This window comes from Rhopilema esculentum, chromosome 3 (genome assembly GCF_057945365.1).
Source record: "Rhopilema esculentum isolate cy_ngs chromosome 3, ASM5794536v1, whole genome shotgun sequence".
Lineage (NCBI taxonomy): Eukaryota > Metazoa > Cnidaria > Scyphozoa > Rhizostomeae > Rhizostomatidae > Rhopilema > Rhopilema esculentum.
Window position 1 is genome coordinate 4,990,651 of NC_142817.1, and position 26,418 is coordinate 5,017,068.

The 26,418-nt window shown below is 37.0% G+C and overlaps 1 protein-coding gene across 2 annotated transcripts; it reads left to right on the plus strand.

The window, feature by feature from the left end:
• Positions 1–14: 14 nt before the first annotated feature.
• On the plus strand, positions 15–25,536 carry LOC135692440 (uncharacterized). 2 transcript variants are annotated; one of them, XM_089110985.1, is made up of 16 exons: positions 15–2,553; positions 3,225–3,317; positions 3,963–4,166; positions 5,846–5,953; positions 7,391–8,309; positions 15,024–15,080; positions 15,549–15,707; positions 16,024–16,161; positions 17,270–17,349; positions 17,476–17,562; positions 19,337–19,436; positions 20,480–20,702; positions 21,615–21,746; positions 22,199–22,290; positions 22,928–22,979; positions 23,418–25,536. In XM_089110985.1, the coding sequence occupies exons 1-16, from the start codon at positions 2,443–2,445 to the stop codon at positions 23,590–23,592; spliced, it is 2,730 nt and encodes a 909-aa protein (XP_088967111.1). In that variant the 5' UTR covers positions 15–2,442; the 3' UTR covers positions 23,593–25,536. The 2 variants fall into 2 exon arrangements, with proteins under 2 accessions (XP_088967111.1, XP_088967115.1); XM_089110989.1 differs by lacking the exon at positions 22,928–22,979 and having other exon boundaries at positions 1,289–2,553.
• The last annotated feature ends 882 nt before the right edge of the window (positions 25,537–26,418 follow it).

Consider the following 26,418-nt stretch of genomic DNA (forward strand, 5'->3'; position numbering starts at 1 on the left):
GACTGTCCGCGGAGGTTCTGGAGAATCTCTCTTTGTGAAAACTATTTCTTGAAAAGATATGTTATTGCCTTTGCATCAAGTTTTCTCGGACAACAATTCATTAGAGGAAGTGGCTGCCCTCTCACTACGTTTGTGGGGAGGGGAATTAAGTGAAAAAGTTACTGCTAAGCACAGTAGCGGCGCCACGGGGGGAGGGATGACTGGGTGGGACACGTCCCCCTCAGTTCCCGGCAGGATCAATTTTGTATTTCGTCTGAATCCGATTAGAAAATGTTAGGGGAGGGGTAATACTTTGACAAGGTACTTTTTCTAATGTAGTCCTGTGATTTTCAAACTGCCTCTACATAGCCAAAAGCTAGTCGTGGGCGTTCCCTTCAGGTAAAGTTGGTGTTGCTAAAAGAGCGTTTTCTGGTGCTAAAAAGGCGTGGACTAAAAATTTTGTTTTGCCCCCCCCCCCCCCCCCAGAGCGTAGTAGCTGGCGCTGCCATTGGCTAAGGTTTATTACGCCTCTGGAAATGAATCATATTCTCCCCCAAATCAGTTTCTTTCTATCCTGATATTAAGTGCATGTGTCATTATGCTTGTTGCTTGTCAATGAATATCCGATGAAAATCTTGGGAAAACCTTGAGTTTTTCGTCAAGTTTCGAAAAGTTTTGGTAATTGCTCGATAGAAGATTGATCAGACCAAATAAAACCTGAATAGGAGCCTGCCTTGAATGGTTTGTAGAGAAGAAAACATTAAAAATGGCTATGATTTTGTTTTATTTTCCCCAATGTTAGATTTCAACACAACTTCAAGATTTAATGCTATTGCATGAAGGTGAACGAATCTCAACTCATGAAGAATGAATTCATTACATGATCTAAATAGCTGGTAGGGAGTCAAGTATTATTTTCCTGTGTTTTATCTAACAATGCGGCCTAGCTTATCAGGTTTTAAAGAATTCACGATCAATGATGAGATAGAACAGAAAAAATAAGAAGGAAAATCTCGGGTAAAATGGCGACCACATTGTCTCAGAGACCGTGTTCATGGTTATTGAAAGTAACTTAAAACAGGCTTTCGTTATAGTGCTCTTGATGGGTCAAATTGTGGTTTTCATTCAAACGGATTTTTTATATTCAGTGCTACCTGTAATATAACTGTTTAGTTTCTCGTTGAAAGCGAAATGAAATTGCCATTAAAACACTGATTCTTTTTACACACTCGAATTTGAAAGACGAACAATTGAAACAAAATTTTGTTAGATCTTTATTCAGATGGCTCAAGGTGCCATATAAACATTGGATTAATAATTTATAGTCATTGGCTTGTTCATGTCGTTCGCTTCTGTGCATTCATTTCTTTCCAACATCTTTCATTCCTTAGCTACTCAAGGTGTTTTAAAGGAACATGGGGCACACGCTTAGAGAGAACTACAACTTTTATTCGTGCTCTTAACGTCAGTTCACATTTTTTTTACAAATTCTAGCTGCTTAAAAAGGAAATTGCTGTAAGGAATCTTAAACTGCATCTTTCTAAGTTTATTACTTTGGTGTTGCAAGACATTACTTGTTGATAACAATCATATGTTCGGGGGGTTGCTTGAATATGCCTTCTTTTATGTCTTTGGCGTGTTGCCAATTCAAATTTACTATTTTGGCATTTGTTAGATAATGTTCGGGGTAGGGGATTTGGAGATATTTTGTCCAGTGTAGCAATATTCTACGTATGTAAAATGACCCCCGAAGAGATGGGGGCTGGAAAACAATGAATTGCTAAGAGGTCTGGGGCGAGCATTGTTCTCTGGCCTAGCGATTGTTTTCAAATGAGGAGAAGCTGGAAAATCGATAGAATGGAGATACAGCAAAGTTAAATAACTTGTTCCGTCTGTTCATGCGTTACGGCAAACTGCATCAAGGGAATTCAAACTATTCTGTTTACTTTGTTTAAATTTTTTGGTTCTGTAACCAGGCAGTGCGAGAAAGGTCATGGTAAATTATGCTTGAATTTGGCCTAGTGTGCCTAGGCCCTGTGATAGGCAAGTGGAAGTTCGATTAAATTTGAAGCAAAGAAGCTAAGGAATACATTTTGAGGGACCTCACTTTGTAAAAGAGAAAGCTTTGTTTGTGAATGAGAAATCAGATGATACGGTGTATGGTGGAAGCGATTGTCACAAAGACCCAAAGTAGATAATGATGTTAAAATTATAAATTCAAACATGATTTTGGTATTGCATGCCTGGTAAGTTGATGTAACTCATTCTAAATCTAAACGAAGTGGTGTAATAAGTTGCATCAACTTATCAAAAAGTTTGAAAAAGAAGAAGATGTTTGTTGAGATCATTTCATGCACTGTCAGCTCCCGGAAATTAACCGTATGTTGCCAGTTTGACAGTTAGTAAACACTGCTGAAACTTGATCGCTTACCGAAGATATTGTCAAAAGTTAATATTAACACGATGTCTGGCGATACAAGAAGTTGTTCGCCGAACCAAGCAACATCTCCCAGCAAAATCATCGACAGAAAATCGTCAATTAAAGATATTCCGAAGACAGCTGTGCATGGAAACGTAAGTGCTTTGTCAATAAAGTTTACTTCTGAAAAATAGGCTTACACAGAACTTGCATTTGAAACTATAAGTAGTATATATTTTGCTCATCTCTACGGATTTTTTTATGAGAGGTTTTAATGTCATGAAAAATTGTGTGAAGATTACCCTCACCTCCTGGAAATGAACTTGTGAGAAATTTTCAGTTCAGTTGTTCAGTTGTCAAAAGGAATTACATCCCTCACATTTTTTAAAGAAACCTTAGCAATATTTAGATTTTTTTATTATTGTTTTTTCTAAAGTGTAAAATCCAATTTGAAATTAGGAATTATGAACAACATCATTTCTATCACAGGTGTGTTGTATTCTGTGAGAATGTTTGATTATTTAAATATTCATTGTATGCTTTTGGTGCACAGAACAGGATGGTTCTAAGTTGCTACTTGGATCTTAATTTATGCTCAGTTCTGTAGACCAAAAGCATACACAGCTCTGCCTATATAGTATGGAGTAGTTTATGACAGACTAGTAAACAGTAGTTTTTGTTAATTATTCTTTGCATATATTTTGCTATTATTTCAATCATCATTCCATTAATTTTTCTTCTTATTTTCTGATAATGTCTCACAATTGTATAACAGTTACATATTGAATTATCTAAATTACCGTAACATTATGAAATATTTTTCTAGCTCCAAGGGTTGCAGAAAGATGACCTAGTCAACCTGCTTTGTATGTTGGAGGCTGAGGTACAAGCCAGAGATCTGATTATCAGTGCAATTATGGTAGGTTGAAAAAACTTGACTCATTCATGTTTGTTAAGGCATTAGATCAGTGGTGCAGTGCTAGGGGGGCTTTTAGGAAATGTGTCCCCTTGTTAATGTCAAAAGTAGTCAATTTCTACTTTTGCTACTATTTTTTGCATCATTTTGTCCAAGTGCACCCCTTTTCTTCACCTTGATGGCACAACACTGTACATTAGTGACATTGTTTCAAAATTGTACATATGAAAAAAGCTAGAGTAACAAATAATCAAATACAGCAATATAGTATTGTTTTATATTGTATTGTTTGTATTTTTGCTACCTAGCTTCTGAACATAGTTTTAGGACACTGGAAAGCCATGCTTATTGAGCAGGGTCCTTGTCCTTTCTCTCGAAGTGACCACACCTCATGATTTCTAGCCCTGGAATTACAGAGAGCTGGTGAATCTTATCACTCTGAGAGAGTCTTTGGTAATGTCAGGGGCTCAAACCAACGACCCTAGGCCCGTAGTCAGCAACCTTAACCAAATTGCCTATTATGTAGTATACATTATTTCTTAAAGGTCACAAATGTGGCGTTTTGTGACCTTGGCCTTAGACAACTTGTGAAAATTTATTATGTTTTGTTGAATCTATCATAATTTACTTTTATTGTTGATTCTTTAGAAAGGTGATATTGGCAGTGCATTGCCATTGTCACATTTACTTGGGGATGGGCAACTTTCCTCACTGATCAAAGGTAATGATTTGCAAAATGATGATGATGATGTCTGGCTTGGTGAACCAACAGCCCATTTAAATCATGTTGTTGCCTATCATCAGCTTGTTAGAGAGCAAATGCAAGCAATGCTGCAAGATCAACATAAAACAGTATGTTCTGACTCTTTTTTATTTTGACACATAGTGCTTATTATTACCATAAAGTTGTTCTTAAATCCTTGCATTTTTGTCATCATTGGTTAGGTCTGCCAGGGAATGAAAAGTCATATTTTTTGCATTTGACTAAAACAGATACCTAATCCTTTTGATCCAGCAATAACAATTTTGGCACTGCATTTATGCTCAAAACTGGGCTGCAGACTTTTTTGTATTCCTGAAATCTTTCTTTTAAGTTCACAATGTCAGGACCAGGAAATGAATTGGGAATTGATAGGTTATATGTATATGTGTGGTTATATGCTTATGCAAAAGATAGAACTGGCTTGTTTGGTTTTTACACATTCCTGCAACTTATGATTATGTATGATAGACATTGCCGCTTCCAAGTTTACATGTCCTCAAGAGATATGAGTTTATGATTAAAGTCAAGTCATTTGATTATGAGCAAAAAGATTATGAGATTCAGTCTCATTTTTGAACTGTCCTTTTTTTCCCATTTCTAATATATAGTGTGTTAGGAAATAGACCACCTAGCTCACAGATATATTGAACAGAAAATACATATCATGTCTCCAAATACTATAAGAAACTTAATATTTTGAAGACAAAAAAAGACAGTCACAATATTACCATATTGCTGCCGGAATTGTTTAGTTTTATAAAATTCATAAAAGCACTTACTTTTTCACTAAATTGAAAGATATGACTTATTTTTTGTCAGGAATTTATGGTTCGTTTTTTCTGCATTTATGCTGGTTTATTTGTTCGTTTTCTAACATATTTTTCAGATTTGCCATTTTTCAGCAATCCTATTTTGATTTATTTTGCTTACATTTGGCGCTACTGGTGCTTTCTCCTCCATAAATTTGACTACTGAGAGGCTTCTTCTTAAGAAGTTCCTTCCACACAATTTATCTTATTCTCTTTATTTCCTTGAATGTATATGTTAATAATTTTTACTCGCAGATGTGTGATTTTGCTGCAACACAGTCTTAGTTTCTTTTTGCTTAGCTATTTATTTGTTAAATTATTGTGATTAATTGTATGTAGTGGAATTTTTAAAAAGAACAAAATGGAAACTGAAATGGAAACTGAAACTGAAGCAGCTAGTTGATAGAAGTTTAATTTACAAACTCTGCATGTAAATTTGGCATGCTACTGGATAGCAGGGGCTGAATTTATCTGTACTTTGTGTTCTTCTTTGTCAGTATAGCAAACAAAGTTGTTATTAATAACTAAGAATTGTCTCTGCAAAGATATAAAAACTGTTCAAATTAACAGTTTTTGAAAAAAGCCACAGTAATAGTATGCTCCTTAACTTTAAAAGTAAGTGCTATTGAAAAGCACGTATAATTTTTGTTGGTTTGAAGTTGTAACCCTTCATTCAGTATGTCTTTTTGTTCTAAACAGATTATTATATGTAATAATGTTTTTGTAAAAACTCAGTTCATAAATGATAATTTACATGTTATGATTAGCTTGCATCAAATCATTTTTATGATTTTTTTATGAATTATGAAAACTTTCTGTCAACATGATAATCTATTCTTGGGTGTTATGTCTTTTATACCACTGTTCCTTCTATGCTATAGTGTTACAATTTCCTATGCCTTTGCTATTATGTAGAATATACGGTTATGTTTCAATAGTTTAACTTCCTTTATTCTAAGATTTTACGTCAGTTGGAAGAGGAGAGACAGATACATGCAATTGACACAGCGCAAGGTGACCAAGTCACCTACATGCTTGAAAAAGATAGAGAAAGGCTAACAAATGAGGTGTGTTTGTTGTTTTTTATCATTAAAGATGAAAGTTAGACCTGTTTATGAACTAACGCAAAGGAAGTGCCTTTTAGAGAAGGCACTTGATCTGGGATAGCACTACCATGAAGTAGGGTGGTCGGTCTTTTGTTGCTGTCTCTAGGCTCAGTAGTTTAGCCATTGGCTGCTGAATGAACAGGAGACAAACCTCCAAGTCATGTGCCGAACCGGGATTCGAATCTGTAACCTTTGAATACTACTTATTCTCTTGGCAAATAACCATTTCTATAGCTAGTGCTAATGGAAGATTTTCAGACATAGAGCTCGGAAAAGCTCTTAAATTCTTGAGGAAAGAGAGTCATAGAAGGCCTATAAGACACCTGAAAGGATGTGAGCCTTCCGTTCAACAAAAGGCTTTTAATGTATTGAATATTTATTAGCATAAACATCAAGGAAAGGCTTTAAAAGCAATATATTCCCTTGTTCTTTCTCATATATTTGCACCATGGTGTAACTGATGTCAATATCATTCTTTATGCATTGATCTTGTATATTTGCCAGTGTTTTTGTCAACCCAAGCGCATGATGAAGAAACGTTTTGATGACGTCATCCATCTTAATGGATGTACATAATCAACAATAGGGACTGTGGTCGGAATCATTAAAACGCTCGTCTGAAATATGTCACCTATATCTGAACCTTTTCTTTGGCTATTATTGTACACTGTTCTCTTCGATGTTTTGTTTCTCGTCAAGGAGGTGTTTTTTCTTTCATGAAATAGTGTTCTTCTTTTCTTAAAATGTTATACGTATCAAAGATGCTCGAAAGAGTGACACAAACCAATCTTTTGTTTCGCTTCTCATGCAATTTGTTCCCTATGTTTTGTCACCTGTTGCAGCTTTACCTGTCACTCCTTCCTTTTTTAATGTTTGTCCTGGTTCATATCAGCTTGTCCTCCTATAACACCAGGTTTAATCTTTTATTATGGATTTTTATATTGTTTCCACCAAAGTAGTAACCTTTTTCGAGTTCTGCAAAGCATTTAGCCAGTTCTAAATCAAAGGGTTTCAGTATTTCACTCATTTGCCTAACTTTGAATAAAAATAATGTACTGGGCGATTTTTTATCCTAGTAAAATCTCTCTATTTCGAATCGTGCAGAGTAAATGCTTCTTATCAGCTTTTCCAGTTGATTTGCTTCACACTCTTCATCGACATAGTTGTTAACTCGCTCTCTTTATTCTCCAACCACTTCCTTCATCCTCATCATTTTATAGTCTCACGTTTATTCTCTTCCTTTATTTACCTCGACGTTTGGTTTTGCTTTATTGTCGTTTCTCTAATTTTCTTCTGTGTCTTTCACCCGAGCCTTTCCTTTTGAATGTTCTTGTGTACTTCTTTAACCTTTGCCTCTACCAAAATTTTTCATCTCTCACTTTTCTCGTTTTATTGTAGATTGAATTTCAACAGAGTAAACTCTCGAAGGCTGAGAAAGAGAGGGACAAACTCGTGATCACGCTGGAGAAGGTTCGAGAGGAGCAACAAAACGAATTTAATCTTTTGGTTAACGATTGTAAAATGTTTGCGAAGCAAATTGTAGAGCAGGCCCAGAAAGAAGAACAATTGCAAAAGGATATTGAACAAGAGAAGAGGAAAAATCGTGTACTTTCAGAACTTATGGTCGAGGAGCAAAAGAAATTTAAGGAATGGCTAAGAAAGATTGACGATGAAAGAGCAGGACATATTTCATTAGAAAAAGATCGGATAGATTTAGAGCAAAAACTTTTAGATTCGGAGAAGCGTGCCAAGGAAGCACACCAAAAATATTTGCAGGAAAGTCATCGAGTGAAACAATTAGAAATTGAATTAAAGCAATTAAGACTTAGACTTTCATCAGAGGATTCTTTCGAGTCAGGTGAAAATAGTGACGAATTAGTGGAATGTTCCAAACCATCCTTACCGCAAGTCGCCAATGCAAAAATAAAACAAATGAACACCATAAGTACGAAGACAGCGTCGCATATATCTCTTGAGACACTTAGCTCGACATTGAAAGCTAAGCAAGGATCTGCGCAGGAGACTCACAAAGTACCTAACGTAGAAAGTCCTTCGTCTTCTCCAAAAATAATCCGGCCCGCTATGTCACAGCAATCACAAGAACAATCGCCAGAATTGAAAAACAAAAAGATACCACCTCCTACTCCACCACGTGTATCTTCAATTACTTCTAAAAGTGTCCGGGTTTTATCCTCGGATTCCGACTCAAGTACTGATTCGTCAACCGGAAATTTTGTTCGTAGTTATTCGGTCGGTGCATCGTCTGATGTATCAGTAGGGACTATTGAAAGAAGGCAACCTGTCATGGGATCTCCAGGTAAGTGAACTAACTTTTAGCGGTTTAAGATCAATATGTTGTGTTATTAACGATAAATATTTTCTAGCTACACCAGTTCTGCTGTGCTATTAACGCTGGACTGGATTAGTTTTTTTTCGACATAAAGGTGTTCAAAATAGGCTTGCTTTGCGCTAGTCCAGTATTACTTCGATTTGTAGAAGGCGAACTAAACAGCATTTGCATTATTTCAGTTGCGAAGTAATCAAGAACACGTAGTCCTGCCCAAAGGGGGTCTGGGGGCTACTCGCCGAGAAAAATTGCGTGAAGCCACGCCCTAAAGACCCTCGGAAAGGGGGAACGCTCTTCTGGATATGTTAAAATCAAGATTGCAGTGAAACGTTTTTCACTGCCACATTTTGGAAAAAAGGGAATGAGGGTTTGGATCCTTTCAAGTTCCTCCTGCCTTACATTGAAGAAGTCATAAGAGCATCACAAAAATTATTTCTAAAATAAGTAATATTTCAATTTTTTTGAAATCATTAGCTAAAAAGAAAGCGTCCATGGTTTAAGCAGGCGTCCTTTTCATCGGGACCTCTGAACTGGTAAGGCAGGATGACGAACTGCTGAAATTAAATTTAAGCAAGCCCTTTTTTCTGTCATGCACACTTCATCTCCCCTCCATCTCGACTTTCCTGGTACAAAGAAAAACGAATTCTTTCTCGGCGGCGCTGGCAAACTTTTTCTACTGTTTAAGAATATGACTTTGAATATGACATATGAGTAAGACATAGGCCTTTGAATATGACTTCCTTTGCTTTCTACAGTCTGAGAGAAAACTATATGAATGTCAGGTTTCTCGCAATGTCTGTGATATTCCTGACTTGAACAGTAAATAGGACCAACAAAACGACTCTAAATAATTTGATTTCCATAAGTACCACTCGACTTGAAACGATCGATTCTTGTATAAATCAAGTGACGACAGTGTAGGCCTTTCCTGCCCGAAGCTTCTAGCAGCAAAAACTTCTTCAGCAGCAGAATCATGAGGTTATCGTTACAGTTAGTTTGTTCCATGATATCAAGAAAGCCTGAGTGAAAGTTCTTTGTGACCACGGCGCAGAAAATCAACAAATTATACCGAAACATAGGACTCCAAAAGTCTAGGTCCTGCCTTCATGAATGAGCAGGACCTGAGATCCTGCCATTTCCGAAGAGCGGGAGTGCCATTGTGTTCTTCTATTATAAGGCAGGACCAAAAACAGGGCTACGAGGCGTTTCCCAATTGTTGGACAGGACCAAACATAGGGTTTAGTCCTGCCTTGAGTATTAGGCAGGACTGGCCACAGGGCTAAATTTTCGACGATATCAATTTACGTACGGGATACTCGAAATTCCATTCCAGCCACCCTGTGTCTCAAAATTGAAAAAGGGCACATCCTTGAAGTATAAATGTATGCCTTTGAATCAGGCATAAATGATTTCAAAACATGAATCAATTTCTCTTATTTTAAAAATTGTTATCTTTGAAAATTTGTGGTCCTGCCCAGCAGGACAAGCAGAACCTTTGGCGTCGCCACTGCGTGAATTGCTGAACTCAACATAGCACCAGAGAGGGTTTCTTAGAATGCAATCGATTTGAGCCAGCTCTAGGCCATTCGTACGCTTCTGCATTGACAAAGTGTTAAACTCCAAAAGAAATGCTAATTGTTAGATCAGGGGAAATAAATCTGAAATTGGTTTTGTTTGACATGTCATGAATCTTCTAGTTTGATGTTGCGTAAATTCCAGTAGCCGTTGGAACACACAGTTTTTGTCCTTTTTAACATAGCAATATAAATGCAATAACTTTCACTCTTTTTTACCTTCGACAATTTTGATAACTCATAGCTTAATCGTTTGCCAAGCATAAAGGCCATGCTGTCATAAGAACATAACTTCTTGTCTAAGTCAAAGATCGCTAAACGTAAAACTTGTGTTTGGAATTTCAATAGTTTTGGTTAAGAGTGAAGTTGCAGGCATGCGTTACAGGTGCAGGCTTGTGTTCACCTTGTCTGTCCCTCCAGTGAGTTTGTAGAAAGGCAGGCAGAGCCCGTGTCTCGGCATTTGCTTTCTTCGCAGTGATAGTAGATGGTGCACGTTGACTGATATCAAAGCCTACAGGTTGACTCATTTAACTGCACAGGTGTGCTTTTATTGCAACGCTGTCCTAGTAGTCCCTGCCATGTAGTCATGCCACTGTCACTTGAAATCATTTAGATGTAAACTTTTGCAAAAGTATCTACAGGCTTTGCAACCAAGGAATAGCGAGGTGAAGGACATAGCCATTGCATGCAGATTTTATGGCTCTTTCGCTACGTATTAGATAAAATGTTTTGCTCCTTTCTACTGCGTGCTTGCCTTGTATTCCAATGGGTGACACCCTCTTTCCAAATAATAACTTTTGATGAATAGTTACTCTTCTTCTTTACTTTTGTAAGTAATAATAATTAAAACCAATATTGCAGTTATTAATATTAATAGTTTTTATTATAAAATTTTGCTACCAAGAGTAGTTCTTTGCCTGGAAAATTTTGGTATGCTCTCTTGAGTGCTGAACAGAATTGGAAAAGAGAGAGGGGATAAATATTAAGATTTTGCTGGAATAATGTCAGTCAAAGTAGTGGATTGATTATGGGACTATTTCAAATGAAGTGTAAAAATCGATTTTATAATTTGCGTGAGTGAAACTTGGGGTATAAAAGCAACGTAGTGCTTAGTAGGCTGGAAAGCTAAAGTAATTTCTGGGGAGTCTGGAAGGCACTGAAGAGCAGCACGCTAAGATAAAATTAGAGCTTGGACTAACCTTGTTTGCCGAACATCCCTTCTTTGGTCCGTAAGCTTGAAAAGTTCATTTACATGTAAAATTCATTAACGCTCAAAGTACCCAAGCATCTTCAGAAATATTAAATTTTAAATTTTAGAATTTACTTTTATTATTTTTTTTCAACCACTTGATTCACCTATCAAATGATTTCTTAAACATTTAAATATTTTCAACGACACCATTTGTTCAGATTCAAATTATAATTGTCAACAATAAACACAGTATATTTTGCACCTAAATTTTTTGGATTAATCATTTTAAATATAATTATTTATATAATCAGTGTTTTTATTGCATTAATTATAACTGTTGCCATAAACTAATTTGAGTGTCATTTGAATTCATTTTAGGCCCATCTGCACGTCGAAGCACTAAAGTAGGCAAGAACATATCAACAGTGTAGCCCATTTCAACTGTGTAGCTCATTAATCACGTGGTATGATGCCGATTAGAAATCGAGCTTTAACCAATGTAATTCTTCGAACATGTAACATTTATGGTATGGTCAAACTGCTTCAAAGAACTGAGTAACCACCTTGTAAATTGGCCGCCTTGAAGATATCATATGCTACCACATTTTAAAGAATGGAGTCACCCTTTTTAGGTCTTTACCTTAAGAAATAGGCCATCATTTTAAACCCCAAACAAGACCCCAAAAATGACAGCTCAGTCGTTACTTTGGATCGCTTTAGAAACTGCAATTTCTTTTTAGTGTTCTGCAGAAGAAGGTTTCACCATACTCTTCCTAAGTGTAATAGCGCTTCTCAAGCAACATGTTGTTGTGAGGAGCTTCTGCATATATCCACAATAAACGGAAGGATTTTGACTTGTTTGTGCGATGTAGGGAAGGTATAGAAAGTCAATAGTATTTAAGATAGGCAAGCACGAGTGTGACCATCGAGGCCCAGTTTGGATCTTTGTATGGCATAAAAAAAATTTCTTTGGCCTCTCTAAAAGTACGAAGTAATGCCTTGACAATTTAATCAAATGGCATTGGTGTCAGAAGAACTAACGATGACTTGATCAGAAAAGTTGAATTTGAGGCGAGAACCTCGGTTTGGTGTAAATGCTGAAAAATACTTTTTGCATCAAACTTGCCAGCAAAAGTACTGTTATTGTGGATCTATAGCACTAATCATATCCGTTTTACGTTGATTGATTCTGCCTAATTGATTACAATCTCTTGATTTGTTTATTTTTTAACTCAATGACGTCATCGTTTAAACACTAGACACATAAACCCGACATATAAAACACAACGCATTTAAGTTCATGTTTACCATATTGGATCTTAGGTGATAAACTTGTTAAACCGTTGATATGTAATGTACTATATTATTCTATTTTTTGTGGACACAGTATTTATTATCCTGTTGAACAGTGCGGGAGCGAGCTCCTAACCTTCGTGGCAGCTATTGAACAAGCATTAGAATTTATGAAAGTTTGTGACGTCACCCTAATGTATCTAAGTGATTGTTCAGTCAGCAGTGGTTGTGCAACATGTCCTCGTTTCATATTTCTGGAAACAAGGGTACCGTTTCCGGAATGCACGGGGGGTGCTGTGTCTCGATGTGGAGGTACCGCGATATTGCGACTTCACGCAAACTCTGAACACAGTAGTCTCCTTGGTGTTTCCAAACGAAACGATGCCTTTTTGTAATTCCAAGCACGAGGAGTCAATGGCTCGTATACCTATTGTAATTTCCACCGCTTCCCTTGGTGACCGATCATCAAGATTTAAGGCTCCTAGACCAAGACCTATTGATATCGTGTAGAAAAACCTGCCCAGGCGAGTATGCTCAAAGTTCAATGAGACAGTGTCTTTAAACAAATTAAATATAATTTAAGTAACATCAGATTATTTACATTATTTAATCAGAATATAGAACCTCCATGTTAATATTTATGGATTGTCATAAGTCAACTGTATCATCTAGCTATGGATATTTTAGTGAAGCATTTTCAGTGGACCTAGCTTTTAAATTTTAGATTGCTAAATGGCCAAGGATGCGTTAGGTGGCATGCATTAATGGGTTGACCCAAGGTTTATCTCATGACGCTGGGAATAATTTATGTTACGGTTCAAGCATAACTTCCAATTAGGCCAAGAATATAATTGTATATAATTGTAGTATATATGTGAAACAACAAATCGAAGTATTCACGATGGCACGACCTCGTGATATGTTATACGTACAAGGACGTTTTAGCAAATAACAAATTATTTCTTCGTTGTTGGGCAGTAATTATCGCTAAGATATTTGCGTTATAGATGGGGACTAGCATTTAAGTCTTTTTCCAAAATGGGTTCATCCAAACATTGAGGGCATGCTAGAAAGCAGTTTTATGCGGAACGGGCTATGAAGCATGAACTTAACGGTGTTTTCGTTTTGGGGAAGGGGCACCATATTTTGCCATGATATATTACTCCTCGACTTGTCTTCTGTTTTTGCTTTTCAAAATAGCTGCTTGCTCATATTTGAACTGAACGTTATCTTTTAATGAAGATAATTCGATATCTCTTGCTGCTGCGTTGCGGGCAATGCGTAGCATTCTAATAACTTTTCATATGTTACTCAACTACTGTCTTTTGTCAGCCAAGAGAACAAAATTAAATAATCAAGCGAGATAGGGTCTTTTTCGCTCTATTTTGTGTTCTTTCAGAAAGCAAAGAGCTATCCAAGGAAACGCAAGACAACAAGTCGTACGTGGGGTGAAAAGTGGTAGACATTAGACATTAACAAACTTTGTTATTGGTTGTTCCCATATTGGTATATTTAAAAGTGCACTCCCGCCTCTTATGATGACAGGATTATTTGTCCTAAAGTGAAATTAAACATGCACACCTGAACTATTCATATTACGAATGCTTATCTTATGGTAGTGACCAAAGGGGGATACCCCCAAGTCTCAACAAAACAAGGTACACGACAAAACATGACTCTTCTCTACATAAAGGGTAGAGAACCTCCAATGCCCTTAACACCCTTCTGCTTTTAGTATCAGCAACTCTCAACAGGAAGGTGTCGGTTCTGATATAACCTTTCCGATGATAATTGCAAAGGCAAACATCGTTGTTTTGTGGGTGGGTGGAGAAACCATATATGGTATATAACTTAGTTTTATTTTCCTAGTATTTATAAAGAAAATTTTGTTTTGTTTATTTAGAAACGAGAGGCTGTTTAGATCAAATGTTATGGTGATAGAATTGAAAATATTGCTCTTGTTAGCATCTGCTGTCATGTCAGTCTGTTTTTTAAGTCTTAACCTTCCAGTCTTAAGTCTTAAAGGCACTTTGTCGCGTAACTGGGTGACAAGTATTCTTTGAGATTGTGATAAGTGTAGGTAAGGTTTCCATCAGAAACATTTGCTATACAGTAATCTTGACTGTATTTGTTTACATTTTGTTTGAATGATGCACACTGTGGACAAAAAAGATTTTCTATTTCATTATTTCATATATATATTTATATATAATTAATTTTTAACAAAAGATGCGAGTAAAATGTTTTTTTAAATTTTGGTGATAAAATTCTATGGTTGTATGTACATAGCCTTAACAACAACTGCGCGCGATAGGCACTGAATCAGAATTTACTTATCTTTCTCCTTGCCGGTCGGTTCATTACGACACTCAAACAAAAACAATTACTAATGACCTCATAAAATGTCGAAAATGTCAAAATTACAGAGACATCTAATGTTTTCAGAGACTTTTCAAGAACGCTTTTTACGCGGTACCTGGCAACTAGTGTAAATCTCTGCGACATCAAATCTATATGTTGCCTTTAGCATACATCGGTAAACAAAACTTAATTATTTGCAAGAATCTGAACTGAAGTATTGTTTCCATTTTTCTATAAACTTTGACTTGATGCTTTTAATTCTAGATTCCTGCACTCTACTCATCGCAGTTGCCGCAGGTTATGGCTGGGGCTTTTCTGATGGTATGCTAGTGACCTTTGAAAGTACTTTAAACATTTGTGAGAGTCTGTTATAGGTGCAGGAATAAATTCTTTTGCTAGATAGCTGCATATCCTAAGCAATAGTTGGCTGGCTTTGAATAACACTTGTTATGCAAAGGATCCTTTAGGATTTGTTAAATTATTTTGGAAATTAACGTCCACAAGCCTGAATGCAAAATAAAACATTATTCTTTATTTGCTTTAGTTTGTCATGTAGTGCCTGTGTAATACTGTCAAGGGAAATCTTCAAGGAATTCTATTGGAAGTCTTGCTTGATTCTTTGGACAATGTCAGATTTGTCTTTGCTTTGCCTGATGTTTTTTCCAGTGGGACCCTTGAATTGATTTCTTTGTTTGCTTTTACTAGCTAGATGTGGTTAAACTTCTGTAACTTCGCTGCATGTCTTATCTGTCAAGTTGGTAATATTTTTTTCTGTATTTTGTATTTCAGCAGATGGTTTGGTCATGTCTGATAGTATTCTAGACTTCATTGGTGAACTGCGGCTACAAAACGAAAGTGAATGGATCTCCGTTACAGAGGCCGTGAAAAGAATTTTCTTGGATAAGGTTCCTTGGAGAGCGTCTAGAGGTCTGAGCACGAGTAATGCTGGTACGTCACTTCCGAATTGATTTTCTTTGCAAATGGGCTCACATGTGATAGTTCGACTTTTTTGTCAAATCCACAGTGGTGTTAAGTAAAAATACAGCACTTGGTGTTGTGATGCTTATCAAAGTTCAGATAGCTCCACGACCGTGACAATTTTATTCTCGGTAGATTATGACAATATCAACGATTATGCCAAATTAATTATGCCGTAATTTCAGGCCCTAAACGTTTGCAGTTGCATAAACATTGGCGTTTCCCTTGAAATTTGCGATGTGTTTTGCCAGTTTCTTAGCCTTTCTCCGTTTTACACTGTTTACAGCGATTTTCCAGTCAAGCGTCAGTCGATTTGAGCTAGGATCTGTTGCCTGGACGCCTACAGGGTTTCCTGCAGGTATCACGCCTTGGACAGCAGCATGGCAAGATAGATCGAAACCTTACCTGACCATTCGTCTCAAAGGTACTGTTGCAACATGTTAACCTCTTTTCCCCTCCAAGAGTCTCAACTCGCTTTAGAAAACGTTCACGAGTTTCGGTCCTTGTAGGGAGCCTCCATCCGTCAAATCAAATCAAACAATTCATTGGCTGAAATCATCGAATTAGTTCCAGAAGTTCTTCCTAATTCTTATTGAAAGTGAACAAATCCCCCAGATTTGTTCTTGTCCATCGCCAGTTTTTACTGACGTCAACCACAAATTGATATGGTACTGATTTTATTAGAAGAAAAATCCCAGTGTTAGAGTGACTACGTAATTCATCAAATGAGTATGCAATTGGAATACCACAAAAATTTAACCTACGTTTCCTTACATTTTCAAATTCATTACCTTTTTTGATATGGTGTCATCAACATTCAGAAAGGACAGTTAAAAGAAATATGCTAAAACCTCCGGCTAGTTAGATCCGTATCATTGGAAATGTTAATACATGATTAGGAAGATATTAAAAAAGTTTCGAACTTGCTTTTCAGGACAACTCTTATTTTTTAGTTTCTGTCTCCTATTTTAAAAATTCAACTGCATACATTTTATCAGTTACATTAATACAATACTACACACAACACAAATTAAGCACAAATCTAAAAACAACAGAGAAATAATAGCCTACATATCAAATTGTATGAAGGGGAATTCCTTGAGGAGGGACTCTCTGAGTAGTTGGGCTAATCGAGGAGAGAGCACCACTTGTTTTAAGAATGAATATGAGTTATCCCTAAACATATTTTAACTTATTTTGAGAGCTTGGTCAATCTATCCTCTTTCCTTTCTTTTTAGACTAAAGATGCACCTAAATTTCTGCTTTTAAGTTATTGTCAAACATAAAAGGATTTTTTATTAATGCACTTTTACGTTGTAGTTGATAACTGCACGAAAAATGCTCTTTTTTGGTTTTCTTTATTTGATAAAGTTCATATATATTCTTAACAATATTCTCAATAATTGTTTATCTCTGATTAGAGGTGTCTAGTTTGATTTTCGTAACGACAAATTGATTAATCGTTTGCAATTTTCATTGTCCTAAAGCTTTTGTCCTAACGGTGACAACACTTTTTAATCATTGCTTTTCAGATGAAACAACTTCAACATTTGATTCAGTGGCATACTCTACGTCTTTAGAAAATACTTCGTTACAAGAATATTGCAGATTGGTGAGCTATTCTTATAGCTTGAATTTTTGTTATAGCTTGAAGTTTTGAACTTATTTGAAAATACACCCACTGTTGATGACAGTAATGATTTTATTTCCACATAACATATATGATTTCCATTTTCAGATTAAGCGGTACAGAAATGTGCTGTTCATGACTGACGACACGATAGAGGCTAAGCATTTCATTTCCTGCTTCTCCCACTGGCTCAAGGTATGTTGTCTACAGTATCCTCCGTATGATATCAACCGGTAAGATAGCAGTTAATGTATGTTGCTTAGAAAGTCGTTTTCCCTAGACGGGGGCTACATTAACTTTACTTTCAATGATTTAGAAGATTTTCTAAGTGCATATTATTCTTTGGGTTGTCTCAATATAACAATTTACATTAATTTGATTAATGATGAATTTTCTACTTTTCATGTCTGTTGTTTGTTCCCCTGGATAAAATAAAAATTATTTTGTTTGGATATTTTCCATATGAAAACTTGCTTAAAAATAAGCTCACCGTGATAGAAAATTTGTTTTCACCAAATTCACCAAACGTAAAGAAAATTTGTTTCCTATTCATTTCCCAAATCTGAAATTTTCAGCGTAAGTAATATTACGTAGTATCATATTACATTACGATTCCTTTTGCGCAGTAAGATGTGTATATTTTTTTATAATTGACTCTTGGATTATAAGAACACCTTGCTCAGTAAACCTAATCTCCGTGATATATCCCTTACCATTACGTAGCAGCGTCTTCACAAATACTCTAGTGTCTCTAATAGAAGGGCCCCCTTGTATTGACTTCAGAAGAATTTGCCCTCCGCTCTGTCGCTTATTAGCACCCGCCCTTCTATTAAATTTTACAAACCTGTCATGACCAGGACACGCAATTTTCACTTGTCAATAATTCCTCTTGTTCTGTTTGTCTATCTTTATCTCTAACAATCTATCCATTATCAAGTAACCAGTGTCACCATCCTAATAATTCCACTGCCTTTTAATTAAAAGATTTACCAACATCCACTCCTTTTATTAGCTCCCCTTTGGCATTGAAGTTTACTGACATTTTATTGAAAATTAGCCAACCTGAACATCCCCTTCTATTAGCAACTCTCTTCTATTGAAAACTGGCCGACATGAACACCCCTTTCTATTAGCACCCCTCTTCTATTGAAAATTGTTCGACATGAACACCCCCTTCTATTAGCAACCCCTTTCTATTGAAAACTGGCCGACATGAACACCCCTTACTATTAGCACCCCACTTCTATTGAAAACTGGTCGACATGAACACCCCCTTCTATTAGCAACCCCTTTCTATTGAATACTGGCCGACATGAACACCCCTTACTATTAGCACCCCACTTCTATTGAAAACTGGTCGACATGAACACCCCCTTCTATTAGCAACCCCTTTCTATTGAAAACTGGCCGACATGAACACCCCTTACTATTAGCAACCCCCTTCTATTGAAAACTGGTCGACATGAACACCCCCTTCTATTAGCACCCCCTTCTATTGAAAACTGGTCGACATGAACACTCCCTTCTATTAGCACCCCCTTCTATTAAAAACTGGCCGACATGAACACCCCCTTCTATTAGCAACCCCCTTCTATTGAGAACTGTTCGACATAAACACCCCCTTCCATTACCTCCCCCTTCTATTAGAGACACTAGAGTACGTTTGCAAAGTTCGCTTTCTCATCTAAATGGAAACGAAACAAGGGTTTTCTGTTTTCACGTAAGCGTCTATGTGGAAGGGGTTTTAAAGCGTTTGTTACAGGATCATGTCATTTGAGATTTTCTCAGAATTCGATAAGAACTCTGCACGAAAGGGCATGTTCACTAATTTAATTAATTTATAATGAGCTATATGCTTGATTATATGCACACAATTAGCTGAGAATCCCATTTTATTTTGAGCTATATCTTTATACGTATATCCAGTATTGCATGTAACTTGCAAGGATGAAATTTATTTTTCAATCAGACCATGGACGAAATTAGAGGCAAGACAAGTTTTATTGCCAGCGTTGAAGAGAATGAGATTTGCACTGCTCAGGAACTTGTGAAACTGTTACGAGAATATGGTTGGTATCTCCGTAAATTTGTGTTTTATTATGCACCCCTTATATGTCCCATTGATAGGTTTTTACTAGAACTAAATATAGTTTCATTTCAATCCAATGCATTTCCCATGCCTGATTTTTGCCATACTTTCCGGGCCCCTGCGCAGAGTCCAAAAAGACCTTGGAAAATTCCATGTGAGAGTTGTTTATATGCGCGAGGGTTTTTGAAAAGGAAAGGTAATAATTTGTTTCTGAAGGCAGATTTCTGATTTGTATTACGTAGACGGGCATAGTAGTTGATTGGAAGCATTTGATTTGGCTAAGCGTTTTTGGAGCACATTTATTCGAGTGATTCTTGTTCGCATGTATAAATTCAAACAGCAGTGGAAGAGTCTATTTTTTACGAACGAATCAACCATTTCTCAAAAAAATGCTATTTGCCGATAACCTATGAAAGGACGTACTAGAAATCATAATTACTTTCATAGATTTCATTTATAAATATATAATTTGTTTTCACAAAAATATAAATCATGTTATGTTTCTGTTATCTGCTAAATATGTACCCTAGCATATATTGCTATATAAGTCGTCATACAAAGTCACATATGTAGACGCACATTTTAACTGTCTTCTTGTTCTGATACATAACGGGTATGGCTGTTTAATAATTCTAGATCAATCGATGTGTTTCGAAACATCTCAAAGTGTTTTACAAGGAAAGGCATTCGAATTAATTGATATGTTAGGTTGGATTAAATTTGGCTGTCTTGCCAGTGATAGGAATTGTAGCTCTCCTGGTGGACATTGGAAATCTTACTTTTTGCGTCTTTGTGAAAAATAATTATGATAAATTAACAAAAATAACTCCAATTCTAGCCTATTACATTTCAGTAAAATGTTAAAAGAATGCTTGAAAATTACGCTATTGTTCCTTTTGCCACATACGGTGCTTGGAAAAAGTTTCTCCATAGCACCCCATTTCCACCTTCAAACGGTGTTGTATTGTGTGATCAATGAGCTTAGGCGAGTCCATTGCAATGCAGTTTGTTGTTCCTTTTTAGGAGCTTTGGTTGAGGTGAATCGCGAGAGACCGAAGTGCTCAACAATTATTCTGATCGACGTTGATTTCATCCTTAATCGAAAATTATCTTCGGATGTCTTTGTTTGGCTTGGAAAACGTGGAACAGAAGAACCCTTCTATCTAAGCAATGGCATTGGAGTGAACGGTCAGCTTTACTATTTGCAAAATGACGTCATCGTACTTGCATATGCAACGAAGACAAGGTAAATAACCCTTACAGTATAGAACAACAGTATGTTAGGTTTCCGCTTTTCCTTGCTATTTGGAGAGTCAAGGTGGCATTAATTGTTGGAAATATCATTTATTTTTTGTCATCAACTGTAAAGGCGATTCCTGTATGCGAGCCGTGCCCATAGGCCAAAGCATGGAGACAAAGGATGGCCAGTTCCTTCAATGCAGATTCATCACTCCCCCCCCCCCCAAAAAAATGCAGATACTGTTCTATTCTCGTTTTCTTTAGCTTCCCCGTCGTTGTTAGTCCTTCCCTAAATAAAGGATAGAGCCCAACCTTCAGCCTTCAGAACTGCAGCAAAATTGCCTTACCGCGGTCGATAGCCTGAGCTACTAAGGGACATATATTTTGAAGACGGTACAGCTGATGAAATTTACAGCTGCTAACAAATCCATAAGGCTGATAGAGCGCTATCCATGAGAGCTAGAAAGGAGACAAAAGTTCCATGAGACAAAAACTCCCTTTATTAAATCGTACTTCTATCCAACCTTTAGCACCATGTTCCCTGTCAGAGTTTGAAATAACATATCATTTTGACTAATCCTGCTCATGCGACTAAGAGATGTGGCATCGACAGAATTCAGATTTGTACATCTGAAGTCGATTGCTTCAGATCTAGTTTGCCAAAGCAAGGATATTTCAACCCTTTCATACTATGCATGAGTTTTTTGGTCTCAGTTCAAAAATGAACACTTTGAATTTACTCAGATTTTATGGGGACGTTGTGTGTATCAAAACTACTTGTAAAGCAACAATCTTTATATTATTCAGTATTGATTTTTTATCAGTGTTTGTTGCCTATTTCCGGCTTTTTTTCCAGCCATTTGCAGCCAAGATTTTAATACTCTATATTAACTTGTTTTAAGTGCTCACTTTTTTCCAGCATGGACCGATTTGGGCAAGGAATTCATAGATTTTTCAAGTTAATTGATCTCCCACCAACTATGCCTGTTCTTCTGCAACGTTGGCTCCGACAAAAGGCAACACGAAATTCAGAAAGCCGATTAAACTTCAGGTGAATATCTTTGTAGTTTAGGTTTTACAGTTAAAAGAGTGTTATGGCAGCGAGATTTTTAATAGACGGGTTATTGGCTCTCTCACTTCTACAAGCTACTTTTTCCAATTTAAGGTTTAATTTTCTATGGGACTGCTCTTCATTGTGTGTGAACAGGTGCTTTCATAATTTCAATCTGGCAGAGTCTTCAGATTTTCAGTTTTCTTTTTTGTGCCATCTTCCGAGTGCCCTCTTCACCTGGCACATGACTAATGCGAAATGTAGCACAATTATGAGATGTGAAATGTGAACAATTAGATTTATACCTTTAATGTCAATCTTAATTTAGATACCTTTCTTACAATCCAATCACACTCCCATGTGACGTTAATTGTCAAGTCACTCACAGTTTCAGAAACGTTTTAAGCTCTTCCCAGTTCACAATCTCTGAATATTGCTTGATCCATTTTTAGGGAAATTGATAACTGGAGCTCCTGGATAAGCGATGTTTACAGAAGATCTAGAATCGATCTTGAAAAGCTAGACATTAAATTGGATATGCCAGGTTTGTCGTTATTGTAAATCATGTTCATTTTGTCTTCAAAATTTGAAGTTAATTTTTTGTAGATGCCAAAGGTCGAACCATTCAATTTTGTATCTTTATTTCGTAATTCGTTGTCACTTGTGTAAAAGTTGTTTCATTGTATATCTGCTTAGGCTCAATGTCACCTGGTGCTGCCATAAAATGCTCAAACACTTGTTTTGATATGTCACAAAAACCAAATAAAGTCACACTCAATTTTCTCAGTATCTTCAGTGCCATTTTGGTTTTTACTGAAAAATATATCAAAATAGATTCAAAGCTAACTAGTTGTAGGTACCAAAGGGACGATTTCCAGCTTGCTTTAAGGAATTGAGAATATGTAAGAATGTGCCTTCTTATCAGATCACTTAGTTTATATTCTCTTTAATTTTTGCTAGTTGATTTTAAATCGTTCTGTAATTTGGATGCAAACATGAATCGATTCGAAAAGCATTTTGTATTGTTACACACAAAGCCATCATTTTATGGACAGTCAAGCCAATCTGACTGCAATGTGTTTCATAAATTTCTGTTAGTTCATTGGTCGTTTGTGTCAAGACATGATCTAAGCACGATTAACAAACCTGCATATTACTCACTGTCATTGTTTTCTTCGCAGATCTTGGGCTGTTTCTGTCTGCTCCTTTCAGTGATTCAGCCGGCCTTAAAAGGTAATGATTTCATGTTCCATGTCACATAATTTCGTAATATAATACGTTGATTCTATTGATGTGGATGAAATGAAGACTTAAGACAACACTCAAAATCTTTCTGGAGTTTTTGGTTCCCTTTCGAAGAAGGCGGCTTAGTCGCGTGCTTTCTGTAGAAATGTGCTGGGAAATCGCTTAATCATGACGAGATTTACATACATACTGTACAGAAAGCAAAAAGGTGTCATCATAAGTGCCTAGGCCTAAGCAAAAGTTCCTATGGTCCATAGGCTCTATGTTTCGTGCGCCTTAGATAATACTGCGCCTCTGCTTGTCCTTGTGTCTAATACGGCCTTAATGTCATATTTGGTAAGTTGCATGCCGTCTTCCTTCTCCCCTTCCTCGTTTGAAAATAGAAACCCTGCACTAATTTTACATAAGGTATCCTTTTCTTTGCAGCTGGGCTGAAGACCTTTGGTTGCATCACTTTCTGCCACAAGTCGAGAGTTCTGTGGAGGAGCAGGTTGCCGAGGCAACCAATACTCAGCAGGACTTATTGATCCAAGTCGCTCTGAACGCATTCTTAGAAGGAGCTTTTTTGCCGGGCTGCCCATGCAAATTAGATATCGGTTAAGTGAGGACTAAATTTTTAGATATTTTAATCGACTCTACTAGACCTAACGCTGTCTGACCAGGAGGAATGTACTCATATTCCAGAGATTTTTTCGGTGGTCGAAACAGGGAGATTTTATGCTTTCATCAAAAGGAGGGACTTGAAAATTTTGTAGAAGAAATGACCTGTCGTTCTCTGATTTCCATGGTGCAAATCAAGTCCTGTTTCGGATGCCAACACTCTTGTTGTTCATGTGTGTAACACCTTCTGCAATTAGATATTACTTTCACAAAGTTTTTAAAGAGGCCGGAAGTTTGTCATAATGTGCAGGCCTTAAAGGGGACGTATTTTCGTCAAAATTTTCGTCGCAGAGGCACCATCTTTTACCTTGTTACCTAGCAGTCCAGCCATATGATACTCTGGGTACCAGATCCTCAATAAACCGGGGATAAAGTATTGTAGACTGCTTCGGTGGCAAAGAAGGAAGCTCAAATGATTATTGTTGTTTCCTAAGTGCTTCCAACGGAGGGGCTGTAGCCCCCCTAGCCCTCCCCTGGCGCCACCACTGATTACACCTTTTAAATACAAAGCTAGGGTCTATTTTCAACTTTGAAACTTATATTGCAAAACTTTCCAAAAGGCGGACATTTCCAGTTAGCGCACACCTTGCTCTGGTCCCGACAGTGTCCTCTAAATAGAGAGAATACTGTATATTTCTGAGACTAAATAATGGAGACTGTCGCCCAGGGTAGGCATATGACTTTCCACTGACAAAAATCTCTTCATATCCCCCTTCAACCCTTCTTAAGATTTATTGAATTACTTATCTTCAGTTTCATTTTAAGCACTTGTTATAAACTGCCGACTGAATCAAATAAAGTTTTATCTTACTGTTCTTAAATACAAATTCACTTTTTCTAAAACGAAATGTTTAGTCAAAGTTACGTTGCAATTAGTTCTTGCAGTTAACAGCGTCAAAAGATATGTAAATGAAGGAACCCTCGTTGTAAAATAGTGCTGTACCAGAGCATGCTACGTTTCTCGTTGATAAGTATGGAAAAACCACTGCCCCAGTTTTCAACTCTATATTATTCAAATCTATTTAACACTTAAGGTGGTGGAAAGGGACACTGTGACTCCTGACAAACTCTAAAAGAACATATTGTACTTAACACAGAACGGCAATTGTTGTACTCAACGACGTCGGAGAATTTTCATTCCACCTTCTGTCGGGCCCTTTCCCGCCCTGTTCACCATTCTATCGACCCGAATCATGTTTGCTAGTTTGGTAAATATTTCAACAGTTTTATTGCCACTGTTATCTTGCCTTAAAGCAGAAAAATAATAGGTGTTACTACCAACATTATAAATTTTATTCCCGTCCTTTCAATAACTTCGTAACACACTCAGAAAGATCACAGCTACTTGGTTTGAAACTGGTGTGTTTACTGTGTTTTGTGTAAACTATTTGAAAACTTGGTACCCTATTCAGGCGCTGTTCACTCAACCTGAACGATACTTACAGACACGGTAAAGGGGATAGAGTAGGAGGGTAAAAGTACCCTTGTCATTTGTCTTCGCAATTATCAAGAACATATATATGAGTTTCCGACTGTAGCAACTTTTTCAAAAACTTGCGTGATTATTTTGTATCTGCTAGAAGTGAGCCGTTCATACGCTTATCGGAATGGAAATATCATTTACATAACAGTAGAAGCTGCAAATCACTGTTGCAAATTTTTTCCTTATCATGAAGCTAATAGCCATGCCCCTGGACCGTGCCGGTGTCTTCAACGACTCTAGACCTCAAAGATATTCATAAAGAAATACCTAAATAGATTTTCAATGTAAAGTGAGAAACATATTACTTTATCCTCGGTGAGTATTTATAATAAACAAATTTATAACAGTTTAGGTATTGTGATGTACATGGTAAAAATTTGCCTTATCGATTTCATCCAGAAATCCTGTCGTTTTTTGACTCTCTCTTTCTCTTCTGTCGAAAACAAAAAGGAAGTTCTTATGTTGATGCGCAAGGTAAGGTAAGAGCTGAGACATACTTGTAAAGCTTTTCACTGCATCGACCAGTTTCTTAATTCTCGAATACTGAGAAAAGGGACCTTATTTCGACAAGTATTTTGACAAGAAGCTCAAGGGTAAAGGAAAGCGAAAGAATGAAAATAATCTAAATTATAGGGCCGTGATTAACAGGGAATACCCATCAGTCTACTTTACCATTCTTTGTCTCCCCCACCTTCAAACATCACTTTGCACCGCGGAGCATTGAGAAAAGTGGGGTGGTCTAAAGAAAGTGGGGGGCTGAAACCGTACAAAAAAAAGGCTTTTCTGGCAGTTTGACACTTAATATTTGGCATTTTAATTATTTGGCATCTTAATATTTGGCTAAAGCCAGGCCCCCCAGCCCTCCCTGCTCCGCGGTGCCCGAGTACCTCAGTGAAGTGAGAAGTCATGCGATTAGGGTCGATGAGAACGGTCTTGCTTTTAGTACAATGTGTTTTGCATTTTACGGGCTACGTTATGAATTGAAGATATACGAAAACAGAACCAAGGTGCACATACTGTGTGTTTATCAAGTTTCAGTAAGCTTTTGCGTTTCAGTATTGCGTTAACAAGTTAAATCGTCTGGCATGTGGCGAAGTAGGCCCACCACACCTTGAATTCCTGATGGCATTTAAACCTGCAAGTCAAGCTCTTGTCATGATGGGAATACAATCAGGAAGGTTATTAATGATGCTGTTGCAAACCCTCTCTGGAAAGACTACATAAATGACAAGCAGGAGAATCGATGTTGCAACGGAGCCTCTGTAGCAAGAATTATCGGCGCCG